This window comes from Schistocerca americana, chromosome 11 (genome assembly GCF_021461395.2).
Source record: "Schistocerca americana isolate TAMUIC-IGC-003095 chromosome 11, iqSchAmer2.1, whole genome shotgun sequence".
In the NCBI taxonomy this organism is placed as follows: Eukaryota; Metazoa; Arthropoda; class Insecta; order Orthoptera; family Acrididae; genus Schistocerca; species Schistocerca americana.
This window is the reverse complement of record NC_060129.1, coordinates 87,239,569-87,258,549: the sequence shown is the minus strand read 5'-3', so window position 1 is coordinate 87,258,549 and position 18,981 is coordinate 87,239,569. Positions and strand designations below refer to the sequence as shown.

General features: G+C 40.7%; 1 protein-coding gene across 1 annotated transcript in view; it reads right to left on the bottom strand.

The window, feature by feature from the left end:
* LOC124553759 (serine/threonine-protein phosphatase 6 regulatory ankyrin repeat subunit C-like) overlaps positions 1-18,948 on the bottom strand; it is a 92,645-nt gene extending 73,697 nt beyond the window's left edge. Inside the window, exon 1 of the mRNA XM_047127695.1 lies at positions 18,889-18,948. Coding sequence (XP_046983651.1) covers positions 18,889-18,930 — 42 coding nt within the window. The 5' untranslated portion in view covers positions 18,931-18,948. The remainder of the gene's footprint in view (positions 1-18,888) is intronic.
* Between the last annotated feature and the right edge of the window lie 33 nt (positions 18,949-18,981).

The window sequence follows — 18,981 nt, the reverse complement described above, 5'->3', positions numbered from 1 at the left end:
CGTCCTGTTTCATTCGGGTATGGAGCGCTGCAAGAATGACTGTTTGAATTCCTGTGTGCGTGCAGTAATTATTCTTACCTTATCCTCACTGTCGCTATATGAACCATACATAGGGGGTTTAGTATATTCGTAGAGTAATTATTTGAAGCAGGTTCTTGAAACTTTGTTAAGAGACTTTCGCAAGATAGTCTACGTCTGTCTTCAAGAATCTGCCGGTCTAGTTCCTTCAGTATTTCTGTGACACCACCCTACAGATTAAACAAACATGTGGCCATTGGTGCTGCCCTTTTCCGTGTACGTGCAATATCCCCTGTTAGTCCTACATGCTTTGGATGCCACACACTTGAGCTACACTCTAGAACCGGTCGAACGAGTGACTTGTAAGCATCTCCTTTGTAGACTGACTGCACTTCCTCATAATTCTACCAATAAACCGAAGTCTACCACCTGCTTTACCCACGACTGAACCTATGTCATCATTCTATTTAATATTCCTGGAAAGTGTTATCCCAGGTATTTGAAAGAGTTGGCCGATTCCAAGAGTGACTCATTGATATTATAGTCACAGGATAATATATTTTTTTTTTTTTGTTCTGTGAAATGCAAAATTCTACATTTCTGAACATTTAGAGCGAATTGACAATCTTTGCTACACTTTGAAATCTTATTGAGATGTGGCTGAATATTTTTGCACCTTCTTTCAGACAGTACTCATTACAGATAACTGCATCATCTGTAAAACTTCTGAGGTTACCCTTAATATTGTCCGCAAGGTGATTGATATACGATATGAACAACAAGAGTCTGAACACACTTCCCTGGGGAACACCCTAAGTTTCCTGTCCGTAGACATCTAATGCCACATATATCCTTAAACCTACCAACAAACTGTCGGATCCCGGATACGCAGAATCAGTAATTTATTTCGTTCGAAAAGGTGGACAAAGAAACTACTGAGGCGGTGGTCGTGTTTTGGTTCATCAATGTCTGCACTCCATACATAAGGAATGCGATGTAAACTCGAGCACAACTTCACAACTTAAACTGGAAAACAAAAATGACAAAAACAAACATATCAAATGGAGTACGAATACGTGAAATGGAGACTTCTCTGTATAACCACATGTATTTCTGTAACCTATAAAAACCGGACACCCGTATGAAACGTTCTCTTCGCCTGAACTATTTGCTATTCTTCTTTAACGACGCTGTATAGTTTACAGCAGAATACCAATCGATATCAGACTGTTTGGATGTAACTGGTATTACAGGCTTTTAGAAGACGTTAATTGATGTTGCTAAAAAGTACCACGTGCAAACGTCTAAGACAACATTTAAAAAAATTATGCAGAATGAAAATTTGTCAAAAACGAAACTTAATCATCTAATCGAGTGCATAAAACGCTGAAAGGAATGGTAGCTGTTTTTCTGAATCGAGGAAAATGGTGGAAGCTGGACATTCTGAGCAGAGAAATGCAGATCCTTGGCGACAGAGTCCATCATCGCTGTATCGACGTACCGTAGATTGGTGTTGTTTGGTGGGAGGTGAGTGGCGTCTTTTGAGAGAGAGCTGGAGACTGGATTGTAGGGATTGGTTCTAACGGGCCAGAAATCTTTTGACGCGCCGCTGAGAAGCTACCAACTATGTACGTTGTATAGCGACAAAGACAGGTTTCCACCCTCGTTGAATATTTCGCAATTACATGAAACAAAGGAGGTTTTTGTTGTTGTTGTTGTGGTCTTCAGTCCAGAGAGCAGCTCTCCATGGTACTCTATCCTGTGCAAGGTTCTTCATCTCCGAGTAACTACTGCAACCTCGTTCTTTCTCAATCAGTTTACTGTATTCGTGCCTCGCTTTCCCTCTACGATTTTTACCCTCCACACTTCCCTCCAATACTAAACTGATGACCTCTTGATGCCTCAGCCGGCCGGGGTGCCCAAGCGATTCTAGGCGCTACAGTCTGGAACCGCGCGACCGCTACGTCGCAGGTTCGAATACTGCTTCGGGCATGGATGTGTGTGATGTCCTTAGGTTAGTTCGTTTAAATAGTTCTAAGGTCTAGGGGACTGATGACCTCAGAAGTTAAGTCCCATAGTGCTCAGAGCCTTTTGAACCAATTTCATGCCTCAGGAGTCCTACCAACCGATCGGTTCTTCTAGTCAAGTTGTGCAACAAATTCCTCTTCTCCCCATTTCTGTTCAGTACCTCCTCATTATTTACGTGATCTACCCATCTAATCTTTAGCATTCTTCTGTAGCGCCACATTTCGAAAGCTACTATCCTCTTCTTGTCTTAACTATTTATTGTCCATTTTTCACTTCCTTGCATGGCTACACTCCATACAAAAACTTTCAGAAAAAGCTTGCTGACTCTTAAATCTATAGTCGATGTTAACAAATTTCTCAATTTCAGAATTTGCCATAGGCAATCGACATTTTGAATCCTCTCTACTTCGACTATCACCAGTTATTTTGCTCCCCAAATAGAAAAAACTCATCTACTACTTTAAGTGTCTCATATCCTAACCTAATTCTGTCAACATCACCTGGTTTAATTTGACTGCATTCCATTATCTTCGTCTTGCTTTTGTTGATGTTCATCTTATATCCTCCCTTCAAGACGCTGTCCATTCAGTTCAACTGCTCTTCCAGGTCCTTTGCTGTCTCTGACAGAATTACAATGTCATCGGCAAACCCCAAGGTTTTTATTTCTTCTCCATGGATTTTAATTCCTACTTCCAATTTTTCTTTTGCGTCGTTTACTGCTTGCTCACTATACAGATAGAATAACATCAGGGATAGGCTAAAACCCTGCCGCGCTCCCTTCCCAAACACTGCTTCCCTTTCGTGCCCCTCAACTCTTATGACTGTCATCCTGTTTCTGTACGAATTGTAAATAGTCTTTTGATCCCTGTATGTGACCCCTGCCACATTCAGAATTTGAAAGATAGTATTCCAGTCAACATCGTCAAATGCTAGGAATGTAGGTAATCTATCTTCTAAGATAAGTAGTATGGTCAGTACTGCCTCACGTGTTCCAACATTTCTACAGAATCCAAACTGATAGTCCCCGAGGTCAGCTTCTACCTGTTTTTCCATTCATCTGTAAAGAATTCGTGTTAGTATTTGGAGCCGTGACTTATTAAGCTGGTAGTTCGGTAATTTTTACACATGTCAACACTTGTTTTTTTTGGGACTGGAATTATTATATTCTTCTTGAAGTCTGAACAAAGGAAGAAACAGCATTAAATCCTACCATTCTACTAACTACTGTTGTATCTGAACAAATCTGCGGTCAGCACTGTCATAGGATATGAATGGAAACATATGGATTGATGGCGATATTAAAGTAAAGCTAAGGCGAAAATGTTGGCCTTTTTCTTGAGAGCTTTATAGCCTGAGGATAAAAATATATTAATTTTTCGACTTTCGTTTCCGAAACTCACTACACAGCTTACGTCCATTGAATATTGTAGCGACTTTTCTAGGTGACTCAGATCTCTCACCAATTGAAAACGTCTGGTCAATGGTGGCCGAGCAACTGGCTCGTCACAATACGCCAGTCACTACTCTCGATGAACTGTGGTATCGTTTTGAAGCTGCATGGGCAGCTGTACCTGTACACGCCATCCAAGCTCTGTTCGACTCAATGCCCAGGTGTATCAAGGCCGTTATTACGGCCAGAGTTGGTTGTTCTGGGCACTGATTTCTGAGGATCTCTGCACCCAAATTGCGTGAATATGTAATCACATGTCAGTTCTAGTATAATATATTTGTTCCATGAATACCCGTATATCATCATCTGCTTTTCCTCTTGGCGTAGCAATTTTAATGGCCAGTAGTGTATATCTTGTTTCCTCGTTTAATCGTCACAAGTACTGCGAAATATGATACATTTCTTATCACAAAGCACAGTTTAGGGCGGTACCGTGGAATCAAGGTGTGGTAGCAACAAAAACCATCGACCCTCTTATGAGAAAAACTAGAAAAATAGGCGTGTTCCATTAATGGGCAAGAATAGTGTCTCTCTGTAAACGTGGCTGTTAATGCTACACCGCTTATCACTTTCACTATATATGCACACACACACACACATATAATATATATTGTCACGTAGAAGAAGGTGTAATTAAATAAATGACGACCACTAACTTCACTTAACGAAGGTATATTCAGCACTTGGACATACAAGAGCGCCAGAGCGAACTGTCTCCGGCTAGAACACAGTATATATACAGCTATAGAACACTGATGTACTATCATTCTTCATATTTATGGATACTTCTAGAATGTACTGTAACCAAATACGGGAAACAAAACTGTATAGTACAGGCTTTTCTTTTTGTACAGGTGAGTATTGAAGTCACGACCCTCCAAGCAAAAGTTCAGTATTATAACCACTACAGCACGGTGTCACCCCGCTTCTTCTGCGACAGTGCGTGAATAGCTCCTCGGTGTTGCGTCGTCCTAGTCGGGGAACGAGTCCGCGGTCCGCTGACTTATACCCGCCCTGTCGGTGGTCTTCTTAGAACTTCTTTCGTCGTTACGCTCTTCGTCACCTTCCCGCTTGTTGCCTGTCGCTGGAGCTTCGAATTTACCCTGGGTTGCAGGATCCTTGTAGGGCTTCATTTGAAGGACGTGGACCTTATCTCTGATCTTTCGTCGTCTTGTGTCGGGGTCGAAATCTTCAACTTCATAAGAAACATCAAATAACTGTCTTACAACTTTATAAGGTCCAAAGTAGCGCCTGAGGAGCTTCCCCGAGAGACCAACCTTCCGAATAGGGATGAAGATCCAGACGAGCTCACCAGGCTGGTAGACAACAGGGCGGTGGCTCGCGCCTTACCTTCGGCGATCGTTTCCTTGAGCCTGCAGCGTGCGGAGTCGAGCTAACTGCCGAGCCTCCTCATCTCTGGTCAACACCTGGCCGATGTAGTCGTCGTCCACGTCATCAGGATGTGACGGAAACACAGCGTCCATCGTCGTAGTCGCCTTACGCCCATGCACCACGAAAAATGGTGTAAATCATATGGTGTCTTGTTGTAGGTAAACGTCACGAAAGGTAGCACCTCATCCCAGTTGCTCTGCTCAAATTGACGAACATTGATAGCATGTCGGCCAAGGTCTTAATGAGGCGTTCAGTAAGCCCGTTAGTTTGCACGTGGTAGGCAGTCGTCATGTGATGAGTAGTGTTGCACCGACACTTTACATCTGTCACAAGATTCGATTGAAAAACTTTCCCTCGATCCGTAATACAAAGGCTTCCACGATGAATTTGGTTACCTCGGATGCTTCGGCTGTTTTCACGGCTTTTGTAATGGCATATGGTGTCAGATAATCAGTGCAAACGATAATCAATCTATTGCCACTTGCCGACGTTGAAAATCGTCTGCGGAGGTCAATCACAACACGCTGGAAAGGCGTTTCGGTCAGGTGGTTTCTGAGGAACTGCCTTTCTCCTCTGGCACTCTTGACAGTGCGACACATAGTGAAGGACACTCCTGAATAAACTGGAGAGAAGACACTCTTGCGGATTCTATCGTATGTCTTAATAAATCCTAAATGTCCGGCCTTAGGTGTGTCATGGAATTTCTGTAGAACATCAAAGCGCATGTTTTTAGCAATCGCTGGTAGCCACCTCTTTCCAAACGGATCAAAGTTCTTCTTGCAGAGTGATCTATTAACCACCTTAAATTATCCTTTCACATCCTCTGACCGATTTAAGGCAAGCATAGTATGGGATATCTTGGCGTCCTTCTTCTGCTCAGCAGAGAGATCATGGAGTACGGCGAGTCAGTCACTAACTTCATCAATGTCTTGATGGTCTTGCACAGGGTTTCTTGAGAGTCAATTCTGTACACTATGGTAATGTCATACTTTTGAAGACGTAGTGAATGCCTGGCGAGTCGTCCTGTTGGACCCTTAAGACCTGTCACCCAACAAAGTGAATGATGGTCTGTAACAACTGTGAATGGTCTCCCATAGAGATACTGTCAAAATTTGCACATGGCTCAGATCACAGCAAGACACTCTCTTTCTGTAGTTGAATAGTATCTCTCGGCTGTTGTAAGTGTCCTAGAAGCATAGGCTATAACCTTCTCTTTTCCATCCGAAATTTGCACCAGAACAGCACCGATCCCATACCCACTGGCATCTGTTTGTAGTTCTGTAGGTGCTCTCTCCTCATACAGACCAAGTACAGGGTCAGCTGTCAGAGCTTTTTGCAGCACGTCGACAGAATCTTGTTGAGTACCGCCCCAGATAAATTTAGCATCAGCTTTTAACAACTCTTGGGGGGACCTGCCTTTGATACAAAAGTGTTTGATAAAAGGACAATAATAAGAAAATAATCCGAGGAAGCTTCTCACATCTGTAATACTTTTAGGAATAGGAAATTCCTTTAAATGCAAAAATTTTTTAGGTTAGGCTTTACCGTGACTGTTACTGACATTAAATGAAACAACAAGTTCACTGTTACCAGTCACCATTTTATTTATTTCCACGACGCGTTTCGAAGGTCGAAGGTTTAAACCTTCGAAACGCGTCGTGGAAATAAATAAAACGGTGACATAACAGTGAACTTGTTGTTTCATTTAATACGAAATTCCGTTATAGATCTCACATTTTCTCGGTCTGGCCGCACGCCTTTGTTTGACACAAGGTGTCCAAGTATTTTGATTTCTTTTCCTCCAAAGAGACACTTTCTTGGATTAAGTTTCAGTCTGCCTTGTTGGAGACACTTAAGAACGGCCCTCAGTCTTTTTATATGTTCATCAAAAGTTTCTGAGAACACTATAGTGCCATCTAAATAACAAAGACAGATAGTCCACTTCAGGTGACGTAGATTATCCATTATCCGTTCAGAAGTTGCTTGTGCATTACACAAACCAAATGGCATTACCTTAAACTCATACAGGGGTGACGAATGCAGTTTTCTCACGATCAGCCTCATCTACTTCGATTTCCCAGTATCCCGAGTGCATGTCCCTGGTTGAGAAAAACTTAGCCCCCTTCAGACAATCTAGTGTATCGTCAATTCGTGGAAGAGGGTAAACGTCCTTTCTAGTTATCTTATCAAGCTTCCTGTAATGAACACAAAAGCGCCAACTGCCATCCTTCTTCCTGACGAGGACCACTGGTGATGACCATGGGCTCTGCGAAAGCTGAATGATGTCATTCTTTATCATTTTCTCTACCTCGTCACGAATTCCACGTTCCGTTGCTCTCTGGCTTATTGGTTGATGGTCTCCAGTGCTAATCCGGTTCTTCGCCGTCGATTTGTGTAATTTGCTTCTCACCTGTGGGCTGAAGCATTCAGAGAACTCTTGAAGAATAGCAAGTAGCTTCTTCTGTTTTTCCTGACTGAGATCTGACGACAGTCGAACTAGAAGATCTTGTCCCGTAGTGGTAACACCACGACGATTTTGAGATATGATTGATGTGCTATGATGATATTATTACGACGACGATGTTTATTGTGCTTTTAAGGTATGTTTATGATCAATAAGCTGATGCTATATGAGAAATTTGATCATGCTGCGTATTTATTATGATGAAATACTGAAGAAGTGTCAACGAATACGTATATGTGTAATAAGGTAAGGAATAATGAGTTGTGGTTATGGACTCTGATTTGTGGAAAAGGATGTTGGAAACCAAGAATCGTACTTTAAGAGTTATGAAATATGTGTATTTGCGTGAATGTGAGTATTACAACAGTGCTATTCATGAGATTTCGTTTCTACACATTTCTACTGTAATTTTTCAATCTTCGAATTTTTTGTAGATATGAGACTGTCCCTGTAGCGGAAACTACTGTCGTAAATATTCCGGTAAGGAAAGTAAGTGACCTTGATGTCGCCTGGAAAAAGCCATTAGGTGGAGAAAAAGAGACCATTAACTTCGTTATTGACATTTCTTTGTAGAAAGCATCACAAATACGACACGCCCAAACTTGAAAACATATGATTACACTTTGGAGCTCGTACTTCCTGATATTTACTGAAATGCCATATGGCTAGTGAATGACATTATATGCTCATTTTATTTAATATCTAGTTTCTAGTTGCACTGCAGCATTGGTTAAAACAAAATTTAATACATGTACTAATATCACTATTTTCTGTCTACAGACGCATTAAATAAAAAATTTATGATCTACTTTCATGAAAAAGGGAGCACAAACAGACATTTCTCTTCACAGGAATTGCATACATAATTCTTTCAACCATTTGGTAACTTGTTTGGTAGAGTAAGTTATTGCAATGTATCACTCTAATGTTAAAATCTGACATAGGTATTAGACATTTCATATCTTTACTGTAATATTTTTTCTGCTTGAGCTTTGTCATGTTTAGGTATAACTTATTGCATTTGCTGCTGCTATTTGCCACACGTTGTCCTACTGAATTTTACATTGTATGAAGCCAGTTTTGCTACTGGTTTATTTTACTTGTTGCTGCACATTGGCTAATATTAATTGCAATGTTGCATTTGCTTTGCTAATTTAGATATACTACTGCTACACCAACCTTCCCCGTGCAGAACTGTCGAATCCTCTTGCATTAGGGAGATAATCTAAAGAGGTGAAACATCAAACATTAATAGCCATTGTCGTTGTGGTCTTGGGTCCAGAGACTGGTTTCATGCAGCTCTGCATGCTACCCTGTCCTGTGCAAGCTTCTTCATTTCCAAGTACCTACTGCACCCTACATCCTTCTGAATCTGTTTAGTGTATTCATGCCTTGGTCGCCCTATACGATTTTTATCCTCCACACTGCCCTCCAATACTAAACTGGTGATCCCTTGATGCCTTAGAACTTGTCCTACCAACCGATCCCTTCTTCTAGTCAAGTTGTGCCACAAATTCCTCTTCAATTATATTCAGTACCTCGTCATCTAACCTTCAGCATTATTCTGTGGCACTACATTTCGAAAGCGTCTATTCTCTTCTTGTCTAAACTGTTTATGTTCCATGTTTCACTTCTGTACAGGGCTACACTCCATACAAATACTTTCAGAAAAGATATCCTGACACTTGAATCTATAATCGCTGTTAACAAATTTCTCTTCTTCAGAAACGCTTTTCTGACCATAACCAGTCTAAATTTTTTACCCTCTCTACTTCGACCAATACCAGTTATTTTGCTCCCCAAATAGCAAAACTCATCTACTACTTTAAGTGTCTCATTTCCTAATCTGATGTTCACAATATCGATTAATATCGAAAATTTTTCCTTAAAATACATTTTTTTAGTGGTTGAGGAACTTGTACTTAATTGTCTTATTTGATATCTTCTGACAGTACAAGATCTGAAGCTCATCCTAATGTTTACTCATAAGTGAAAAATGTTCGAGAAGATGCAGAATACCACGGCCACCTAAATTTTGATGGGAAAAGAAGAAAGAAGGGCGTCAGCAATGAAGAATGGCGAGTCGGTTACAAAGGCCAAAGAAACTCCAGACTTGTGTAAACTTAAACCATTTCTGACTTGGGTGGGCTACGTACACAATTTGCAATGACGAAGAAAACGTCAGAACCATTGAAAAAAATTGTAAATGTTGGAAGGTGCTTTAATTGTTTGCTATCTTGTAAATACTGTAAATAATGACTACCGCCTCCTGGCGTTCCCTCGAAACGACACAAAGTCGACTACATGGCTCTTGAAATTTGTAAAATATTCTCTAATGAACACTGACAAGACTATCTCAAAGACCAAACCTTTTCTACGCAATAATCGCAGCACTTGCCTTGAGAGGGTCTTTTGAATCAAAATCTGCATGGGTGGACACCGAATAAAAATTCTTTACAGTGCAAACTTCAGCAAATGACGTGGAATTAAATCCATACCTCCTCCGTCTGTTACAAGACGAGCAAACCAGCATGTAACTGATAAGGGCGAAATAATCATAAAAAAGCGACTGGTCGCAGTTTTGCAGCCTTTCCACACTTGCTGAAGCTAATTTCCAGTAACACATGTCGTCGACTACAGAAGGCCTGTTCAGGATGCGGCTAGGCGCTCGCTCGCCGCAAAGTGGGACGATCAGATGATGTTACGCAGCGCATCTTTTGCTTGTAATTTTTGACTTATGGCGTTGAGGGTAATGTGTTTTTTTTTTTTTTTTTTTTTTTGCTTATGTATTTTCACTTTAATTCCTTTTCCACAATTTTTGCTATATTAACTGTTAAATCTTTCGCTTCAGTCCGGAACCGCGCTTCTGGTACGGTCGCAGCATCGAATCCTGCCTCGGGCATGGATGTGTGTGATGTCCTTAGGTCAGTTAGGTTTAAGTACCGTAGTTCTAAGTCTAGGGGACTAATGACCTAAGTTGTTAACTCCCATAGTGCTTAGAGCCATTTTTGTCAGTTCATTTCGCTTTCTAATTGACAGGCTTGCCATATCAATTGCTACTTTTGTAGTGGCTATTACGAGTATGTGTTTTAAGGAATTTTTGTGTTATTGCAAGTAAACGATGCAACTGCAGTAAAATCTGATAAAGGAAGTTTTACAGTTATAATCGACCTCAATGAATACAAGGTTTTGACATCATTCGAAGCTAACAACATAACAGAACTATCAAACAAACCAACAAATATACGGCATAACTAAAGAAAAGTACTAAAAGTTGTAATGCAATACTAACGGAATACCAAAAGAAATCATGTATTTTAATGAACCCACGCACACTGACGTTAGGTGCTTAACCGAAGATACATAAATTCAACTCATACCCGCTCAACTGTCAATCTGATAAATAGCGCAATATATTTGATCAGTAAAAACTGAACAAACTACTAACAGAGCTGAATACATATAACAAGAAATGTACCACAAAAAATTCAGGTACTTTTGCAAAAGCAATAAAAGACATCCAGATTTCACATAATGCGAAATTTCTCCCTTTTCTCGTTGCAAACCTATATACAAAGAAAGCAGTACAGGAAAGAATATGAATTATGTAGTAAAATCTATTACAGCAGAGGAAAACGACTGTAGAAACTTATTAAATCAGAGATCTCCTTAAAACGAATTTGTCAAAAAATTATTCTGAATGAAATGGAAAGATCTAATTTCAAGTATTGGAGTAGCTATAGGAAATTGTGTAGCTGGCACAATTGTGAACATTTTTCTCAACACATTAGAAGAAAACGTTTTCCGCTAACAGTGGCCAGTACTTAATAAGATCGTCTAGTATTATAGATATGTTTATGACACGCTAATGTTCATTGACGGAAACAATACAGACAACATTATCCGGAAGTTACTGAACATCCTCCATCCCAATACCAAGTTTACTATGGAATTGGAAATGGACAATTTAGCAAACTATCTTGACCTAAAAATTAGCAGAGGCAACAATTGCCACACATTTGACATACATAGAAAACCGACCACCAGAGATAATGTAATAAATGCTAACTCTAAGCATCCCAAAACAGAACAGCATGCCATTCTCCACTGCACGATTAATATAATTTACTTCTAGAAAAACCAGGTATATAAAAGGAACTGAAAACACTGTTACATACCCTACAAAAATGATTTTGTACCAGATAAACTAACCTAAAAAAAAAACACACCGAAACCCACCACGATACATAACAAATCTTACCAAAGGAACCTCAACAAAACATAGAATCTGCATACTCACAATTTACTTAGGACGAATATCAAATAAAGATAAATGCACTGTTTAAATCCACAAACATAGAACTGTCTTTGGATACCAACAACAATGTTACAACGAAATTTCGTTCAAGTGCAACCAAAATCTCAGAACATGCCACTTCTGGAATATACAAAACTAACTGACGATTGCAACAATTTCTATATTGGCTAAACCGCACGAAATTAATACCAGATTTAGAGAACACACTAGAAGCGGTAACAGTGATCCATCACGCTTCAGTTTCCACCTGAAAACTCAACACCACGAAGTGGAGCTAATTGAAACTCTGTTAGAAATATTACACTAAATACTATGAACATTCTCTAAGAACTGAAAATTTATATTCTTACACGGAAATGTCCACACGAAATTCTAACTGAACACAGATTTTAAACAGAAATATTACCTAGAAAACTGACAAAACAGAACACGAAAAGACAGTCAAATGTTAAACAAAATGTACATGGACCATGGAAAGACTTTAAAGGAAAATAAGTAGACCGATAAGTAACAATCTCTGGTAAGCTGTTATTTACTTTGTAAACACATAGTAAAGAACTGTCAAAACTGAATTGTCAAAGTATCTGACAAACTTCTTTTAACGTTTCGTAAGTACAAGATCTATTACACGTTATGAGACATGACAGAAAGACTAGTATATATATGCAATATGGTCGTCACTTCCAACTAGACGTTTAAGTACCAGTGCAAATGAAAAAGCGAGTCAGCCACAGTTCATGTACAGTTACTCTTACTAATGTTATTTCGCCGGACACTTGATAGCGGCAGTAAGCTGAAACAGATCTGTCGTGAAAAATATTGAAAAACATACCTTATTGCAGCTAGTTTGGAGCATTAGTATCCATAACGTCTTATACCCAGGAAATATAAATTTGTGTATCTACATTTCGTTCTAAAACAGCAGTCATCATAAGACTGCAACAGTTTTAAGAAATACGTTTCCTACTTACCTGCCCTCCACTCTTTCCATCTTCTAAAATGTTAAAAGTGACATTGAATTTCACTGTCAGTTCTCATTACGCTGAATCTTACTGCCAGTTCTCAATAATACAACAGACCTAAAACTAAAATTCACCACGGGACGTGATGACGGGCCCCCTGAAGCGACACGCGGTTGGCCGCTGCTCTTGTGAGCGCGGGCCAGGTCCGTGCAGAGCCGCTGGACGCGTCAGCCTGTGCGCCTGTCGCTGTTGAGAGCCAGCCAGTGTGTCGCTCCGGGCAAGTGTCGCAACCCCGAGGGAAGCGACAAGACCGTGACTCAAAGAGAACGTTTCACACCTGCGTGAACACTGCTAAGGTAAACGGCAGACCTACATCGACGGATGAGTTGGTAACAGATCGCTTCTGCATACCAAAACATTGAGAAACCAGCCAGCGACCGGACACCCTAGCTCACTGACCGATGAAGGTGTCGGGTTTAAAGCGAGGGAAATCAAAATTTTAAAATCAGCGTGCCTAATTTATCTGAGGAGTTAAGAGCAGAGGCACGAAACAGTATGTGCCAACAGAGAAGTAGAGATATAATGACCAGATAGCTCGAAAGACATGGGTTTCAACAGAGTCTGAAGAAATGTCTTATTTTGCCTGGGAACAAGGATTGAAGATGGTGAACTTCAGAAATACTTATATTTTGTGACGAAGTAAATATAGCACAAACAGATTGGGTGGCAGGCAAATAGGGTGGCGTACGAAAACACAGATATTGTCAAGGAAGCTTGTACCCACTGTGAAAGGTGCTGAGGATTCCCTGACTGTGTGGTTGCTGCGGGCACTGGAAGCTATATTTTAGAGAAGGTAGAATGCATCAAAACATGTTTATATACATCTTGAAAGAATATAATGAAACTCCACATCCATTCTCAGGACACAGACAATACCACTGAACACTTTTAGAAACTGCTTGAAGGAAACATTAGCAAAGGACAAATGTCTGACAAGCAAGACGTAAAACAAGCTCTTCAAGAAGAACAGGACAAAATTCCATTCTCCAGGCAGCAAACAGTGACAACTGCAAAATAAAACACAACTAATCTTGTGTTTTTTAGTTAAAGATTGTTTCAAGGGGAATACAGAAGCGTCCGATTCCACTTGTCTGCTTTGACCCATGACATCACCATTATTGCGGAAACGACCATTCTCAATGTCTCCAATAAGGCGCCTATTATGTCATTACATAATCACGACAACAGACACGAAAATACATTTAAAACGAACAAATACATCTCCCTCCAAAACTATAATCAAACTAACGGGACGAGCGCGGAAAATTGGGAGTTTTTGGGTGGGGAAAAACTAATTATAAACACATTCACACACAACGATCCCACACCACACAAAATGACGACATAAAAACACCACAAAATTCCCAAATTCCGCTACACTCACAATATCGACAGGAACCGGTCGCTTCCCTTCACCTACATAGCTCAACCGCAATTGTTGAAACCACAAAATAAAAACCAATTATTCCAACGATTATAATCACACCGCAACTGTCCATACCACAAAAGCAACACCTAAAACAACAAAAGTTGGAATCGGACACTTCCCTTGACCTATATAGGTAACAGCAGCTCACGATACCAAAAGACATACATAACTACGACACATTGGAATCTGATACTTCCCTTGACCTCTATAACTCAAATACAACTGACAATACCAAAAAAATTGAAATTGAGTACTTCTCCTACGATACATAAATCAACCACAAGTGCCGATACCAAATCGTCAACCACCAACACATGCAGGAAATAACACTGACCACAGAACACATAAAAACCTCACCAAACATCATAACACACGCACAATAGACCCAAAAAAAACGATTACCTACCACAAAAAAGTTCCGGTGCTATACACTAGGTCAGCCACCCCAATGACACACACACACACAAACAAACAAAGGAACACAACCAAAACAAACCCCCAACCCGCATATTCTGCTTGCATACGCCGTATGTCACTATCTCAGCCACAAGCCCAAAAGTTGCACAAACTTAATGACGGACAACATGTCGTCCGCCATTGCAACCAGCATACACGCACTATGAAACTTGTAAGTCATATCCACATGTAACAAAAGAAGTCGCAAATTGAATGAAACGACTTACCACACGATAAACAGCAAACCAACAACATCAAACAACACCGCAAAAACAAACACAACGGAAACTTAGTTCTTAACTCACTGAAACTAATTTCCGTTCTTCTATAACAGCCACCACCGACAAAATTCACACTTAAAGCACTGACACCCAAATGAACCCAGTACACCACACAACGCGCGGACCACACACACACACACACACACACACACACACACACCACCAGAGGACAACACCAACCGCAAAAAAGATGACATCTACAAACGCAACACACACAAAGTAAACTCCGCGCCGTCATGACGTCACACCACAACACCCTTACGTCATGGGTGAAAGCCGACAGGTGGCATTGGACGCTCCGTTGACCCGTTTCCAGGCTGTAAATATAAGAAACTTGAGTAGATGAATAATTTATGAAGTAGCTTTTGCATTAATTTTTCTATTTTATTAACTTGGTTATCGCTACGAACGTATTCTGTCCCTTGTTTGTCAGTAAAATCATTTATTGAAGTGTCCGCCCCTGGTAGCCGAGCGGTCAGCGTGACGGAATGTCATACGTAATGGCCTGGGTTCGATTCCCGGCTGGGTCGGAGATTTTCTCCGCTCAGGGACTGGGTGTTGTCTTGTCCTAATCATCATTTCATCCCCGCCGACACGCAAGTCGCTGACGTGGCAACTCTAAAGACTTGCACCAGGCGAACCGTCTACCCTACGGTAGGCCCTAGCCACACGGCATTTACATTTACATTTATTGAGGTACTGTTCTTTCCCCAGCATTGGCTCTTCAGATTTTGTATACACTTCTTTTCACATTGCATAACCTTACTTTCTTAAAAATATACAGATAGGTTAAGTACGTCTTGGTCTCACTGTACGCTGGTCTGTGTGCTTGCGAAGCTACTATGGCATATTTCATACTTTTGCATTCGCACTTACATATTACGACAATGTGTAGTTTAACTGATACACCACGTTAAGGATGCCTTCAAGATAAGTCAGTGTTCTACGTTTCCTTATGCTGGTGTCAGGAAACGGGATGTCACAGGCTGTCCATGTTTCAAAATCCATGACAGATTCACTAGTACTGCTGACGTCTCGTAAGATTAGCATTTGGCTAAGCAAAATCTGCTCAAACAAATTTAACAAATGCCTCTATCTATTTTATAACTCCGACAGGTTTCAGTCGTGTAATGGAAACTAATAAGAGGATCCAGGTCAGTTCATACATTTCTCACAATGAAAATGAATGGGGTGTTTTGGGCTCATGATGTTTCTATCGTCGGTAAAGGGGGCACAGAAATTTATGCTGCACTTTCATCGTGACATTTTAACGTCGAGGGCACAACTTCGTAAACGATAGCGTCGTGTCCACTAACATTCGCTGTTTTGCAACGAAATATACGACAAACGCACAGTCACGACTGCAGCAACTTGCCTGCACAACACGCCACACGGAAACGGACGCCATGCAGGTGGACCATTCACGCGCTGCGTGACGAGACGTCACGCTTTCCTGTCACGCAGATTTGAGTACAGCAAGAGCCTGGTAAGCGCTGCAAGGTTTATAAAGCTGTAAAGCCGCCTCATCCGTTTACTTACATCAGCAAATCACACAACATAACATTTTACGTCACAGAACCATGAAACACAGTCTACAAAAGGCAAAACGATCGTATGGTCGGGTTGTAACTATGTATTTGTTTACGTTATGGCACAATTAAATCCGACAATCCAGCTTAATTGTTGTATATCTCTTTACAGCAATTTAATATGAGCAAGTCCGTTCACTGTTATGTTCGTATTTCCCAAAAGTGGCGTAAATCTTAATTTGTTTGATATAGAATCTTTCGCACTAGTTGGTTGTTTACGTGCAGTTTGCATACAATGAAGTTACATTTTATTGTGATAAAGACAATTTAGTGAATACTGCAGTTGAGTGAGTTCTTAATTATTGTTGCAAGCGGTAATAACTTTTCACGTTGTATCATATAGCTGAAGCGCTAACATGGAGGCCTAATTCTTGCTGCTCATAAGTAACAAAAATTCGTGCAGGGAAAAGTGTGGTAAGTGATTTAATTCTATTTTTAAGCGTGTAATCTGTGTTGCCAGGCGTGACAAGTGTGGATGGATACTCCTCTGTGGAAATCACTTAGAATAATTATTGACTAGAGGGCAAATTCCTTCAGGAATAGCTTACAGGCGGGATGTAATTTATAGCGAACCAAATATTAACAAAAAAATTTAATGTATTCCATGATAAATTCATATTATTTGAAAACGGCCCTCTGCACAAGCTAATCAGAAGGGATACTAAACAGCCATGTAAAAGGATCACTACAGCGATCAAAGTATCTTTTGAAAGGAAAGGGAAATTTATCTTTTTGCAAGAACAAGTAGGAATCCTGAATAGTTGCACACTCTGAAGATACTTAAAATTACTAAGTAAGGTTATTAAAAAAATCAAAGAGAATGTACATAATGTTAGAAATTAGTATTCCTGACACCAGACCCAAGACTATATGGAATTTAGTGAAATGAGAGACAGGATAACAAGCCATAAAAGACATAACTATTTAACTGAATGGAAGGGCTATAAATGATGAGTCACAGGTAGCAAATGTATTTAATAATCATTTCTTATATATAATAGAAACGGGTAGGAATAGACAGTTAAAGACCAAAATCACAGCAGTATGTCCGAAACATAACTTCCACAAAATTCAATCATGTGAATGTATCCAAACTTCGCCTTCTGAAATTAATAAAATTACACATTGTCTCGAAAATAAAAACTCTTCTGATTTTGATGGTTTTTCCAACAGAGTACTAAAAATTTTTCCCATTCAATAAGCGCAGTCATATATGAAATGTGTAATGCATCACCAACTCCAGGTCATTTTTCCATGCGACTGAAATGTGCAGTTGTTAAACCTCTGTTGGAGGAAGCTAATGAGACGGATGTCGGTCAGTACCAAACTGTTTCACGGCTGACATTCTCAAACATTTTTGAGAAGATGACGTATTCTAAGATATTATCTCACTTTAGTGACAATAGTATCCTTATCAAATTACAGTTTGGGTTTCAACAGGGCTCCTCTACTGAGAATGCCAATTACACGTTCACTCACCAGATTTTACAAGCATTTGTAATTTCGATTCTGGCGACATTGTTTCACTCACTACCATATTTTTCCTTCGTCACTGCAGTACTGACTACTTAGGGGAAACATAACCTATTCTGGGAGCATTCTATGATAACGTGAAGGGTTTTGCATTACAGTTTCCCTCTGCAAGATCGCTGAACAATGGACAGCTGATACCTCTTTTTTATTCACTCACAGACCCTAACACGTTTCTTAATTCTTTTCTCATGCAGTGATTTCACGGAAACAGGCATTAATTGGCTCTGCCACAACTCGTGAAGTTGTGAAAACTTTCAGTTTAGCCGGCCGAAGTGGCCGTGCGGTTCTAGGAGCTGCAGTCTGGAACCACGAGACCGCTACGGTCGCAGGTTCGAATCCTGCCTCGGGCATCGATGTGTGTGATGTTCTTAGGTTAGTTAGGTTTAACAAGTTCTAAGTTCTCGGGGACCAATGACTTCAGAAGTTGAGTCCCATAGTGCTCAGAGCCATTTTCAGTTTAGACTCGACTACGGCACTCACAAAACTATGAAACTTATGTGAACACAGGTTGCTGATCATGTTTGGTTTGTGGGTCGCTCAATTGCGCGGTTATCGGCGCCCATACAAATTGCCAATCCTTACTCAGTCCGATCTCGCCATTTTCATAAATGATCATGAAATGATGAGGATGATACGAACACCCGGCCCCGAGCGGAGAAAATTCCCAACCCGGGCAGTAATCGAACCTAGGACCCCATAATGCAGAGGTAGCAATGCTAGCCACTAGAACACGAGCTACAGATGTGAACAACGGTGTCGCCGTGTGTTCTGTCATGTATTATGCACTCGCAGCGCAATGCCATAGTGTAAACTAGCCTTAATGGTACAACAGCCACACAGACATTAGTACTTAGCGAATCACAAAACCAGATAAACGCGCTCCAGCAGAGTGCAGCTGGCCGCCTTACCTCTCTCTCGGGTGTTCCAGCGGACGCCACTGCGCCGCCCATGGCTGCCGCCCGCCTGCCTTCTCTGTCAGGACTGAGCCGGGCGAGCGGCGC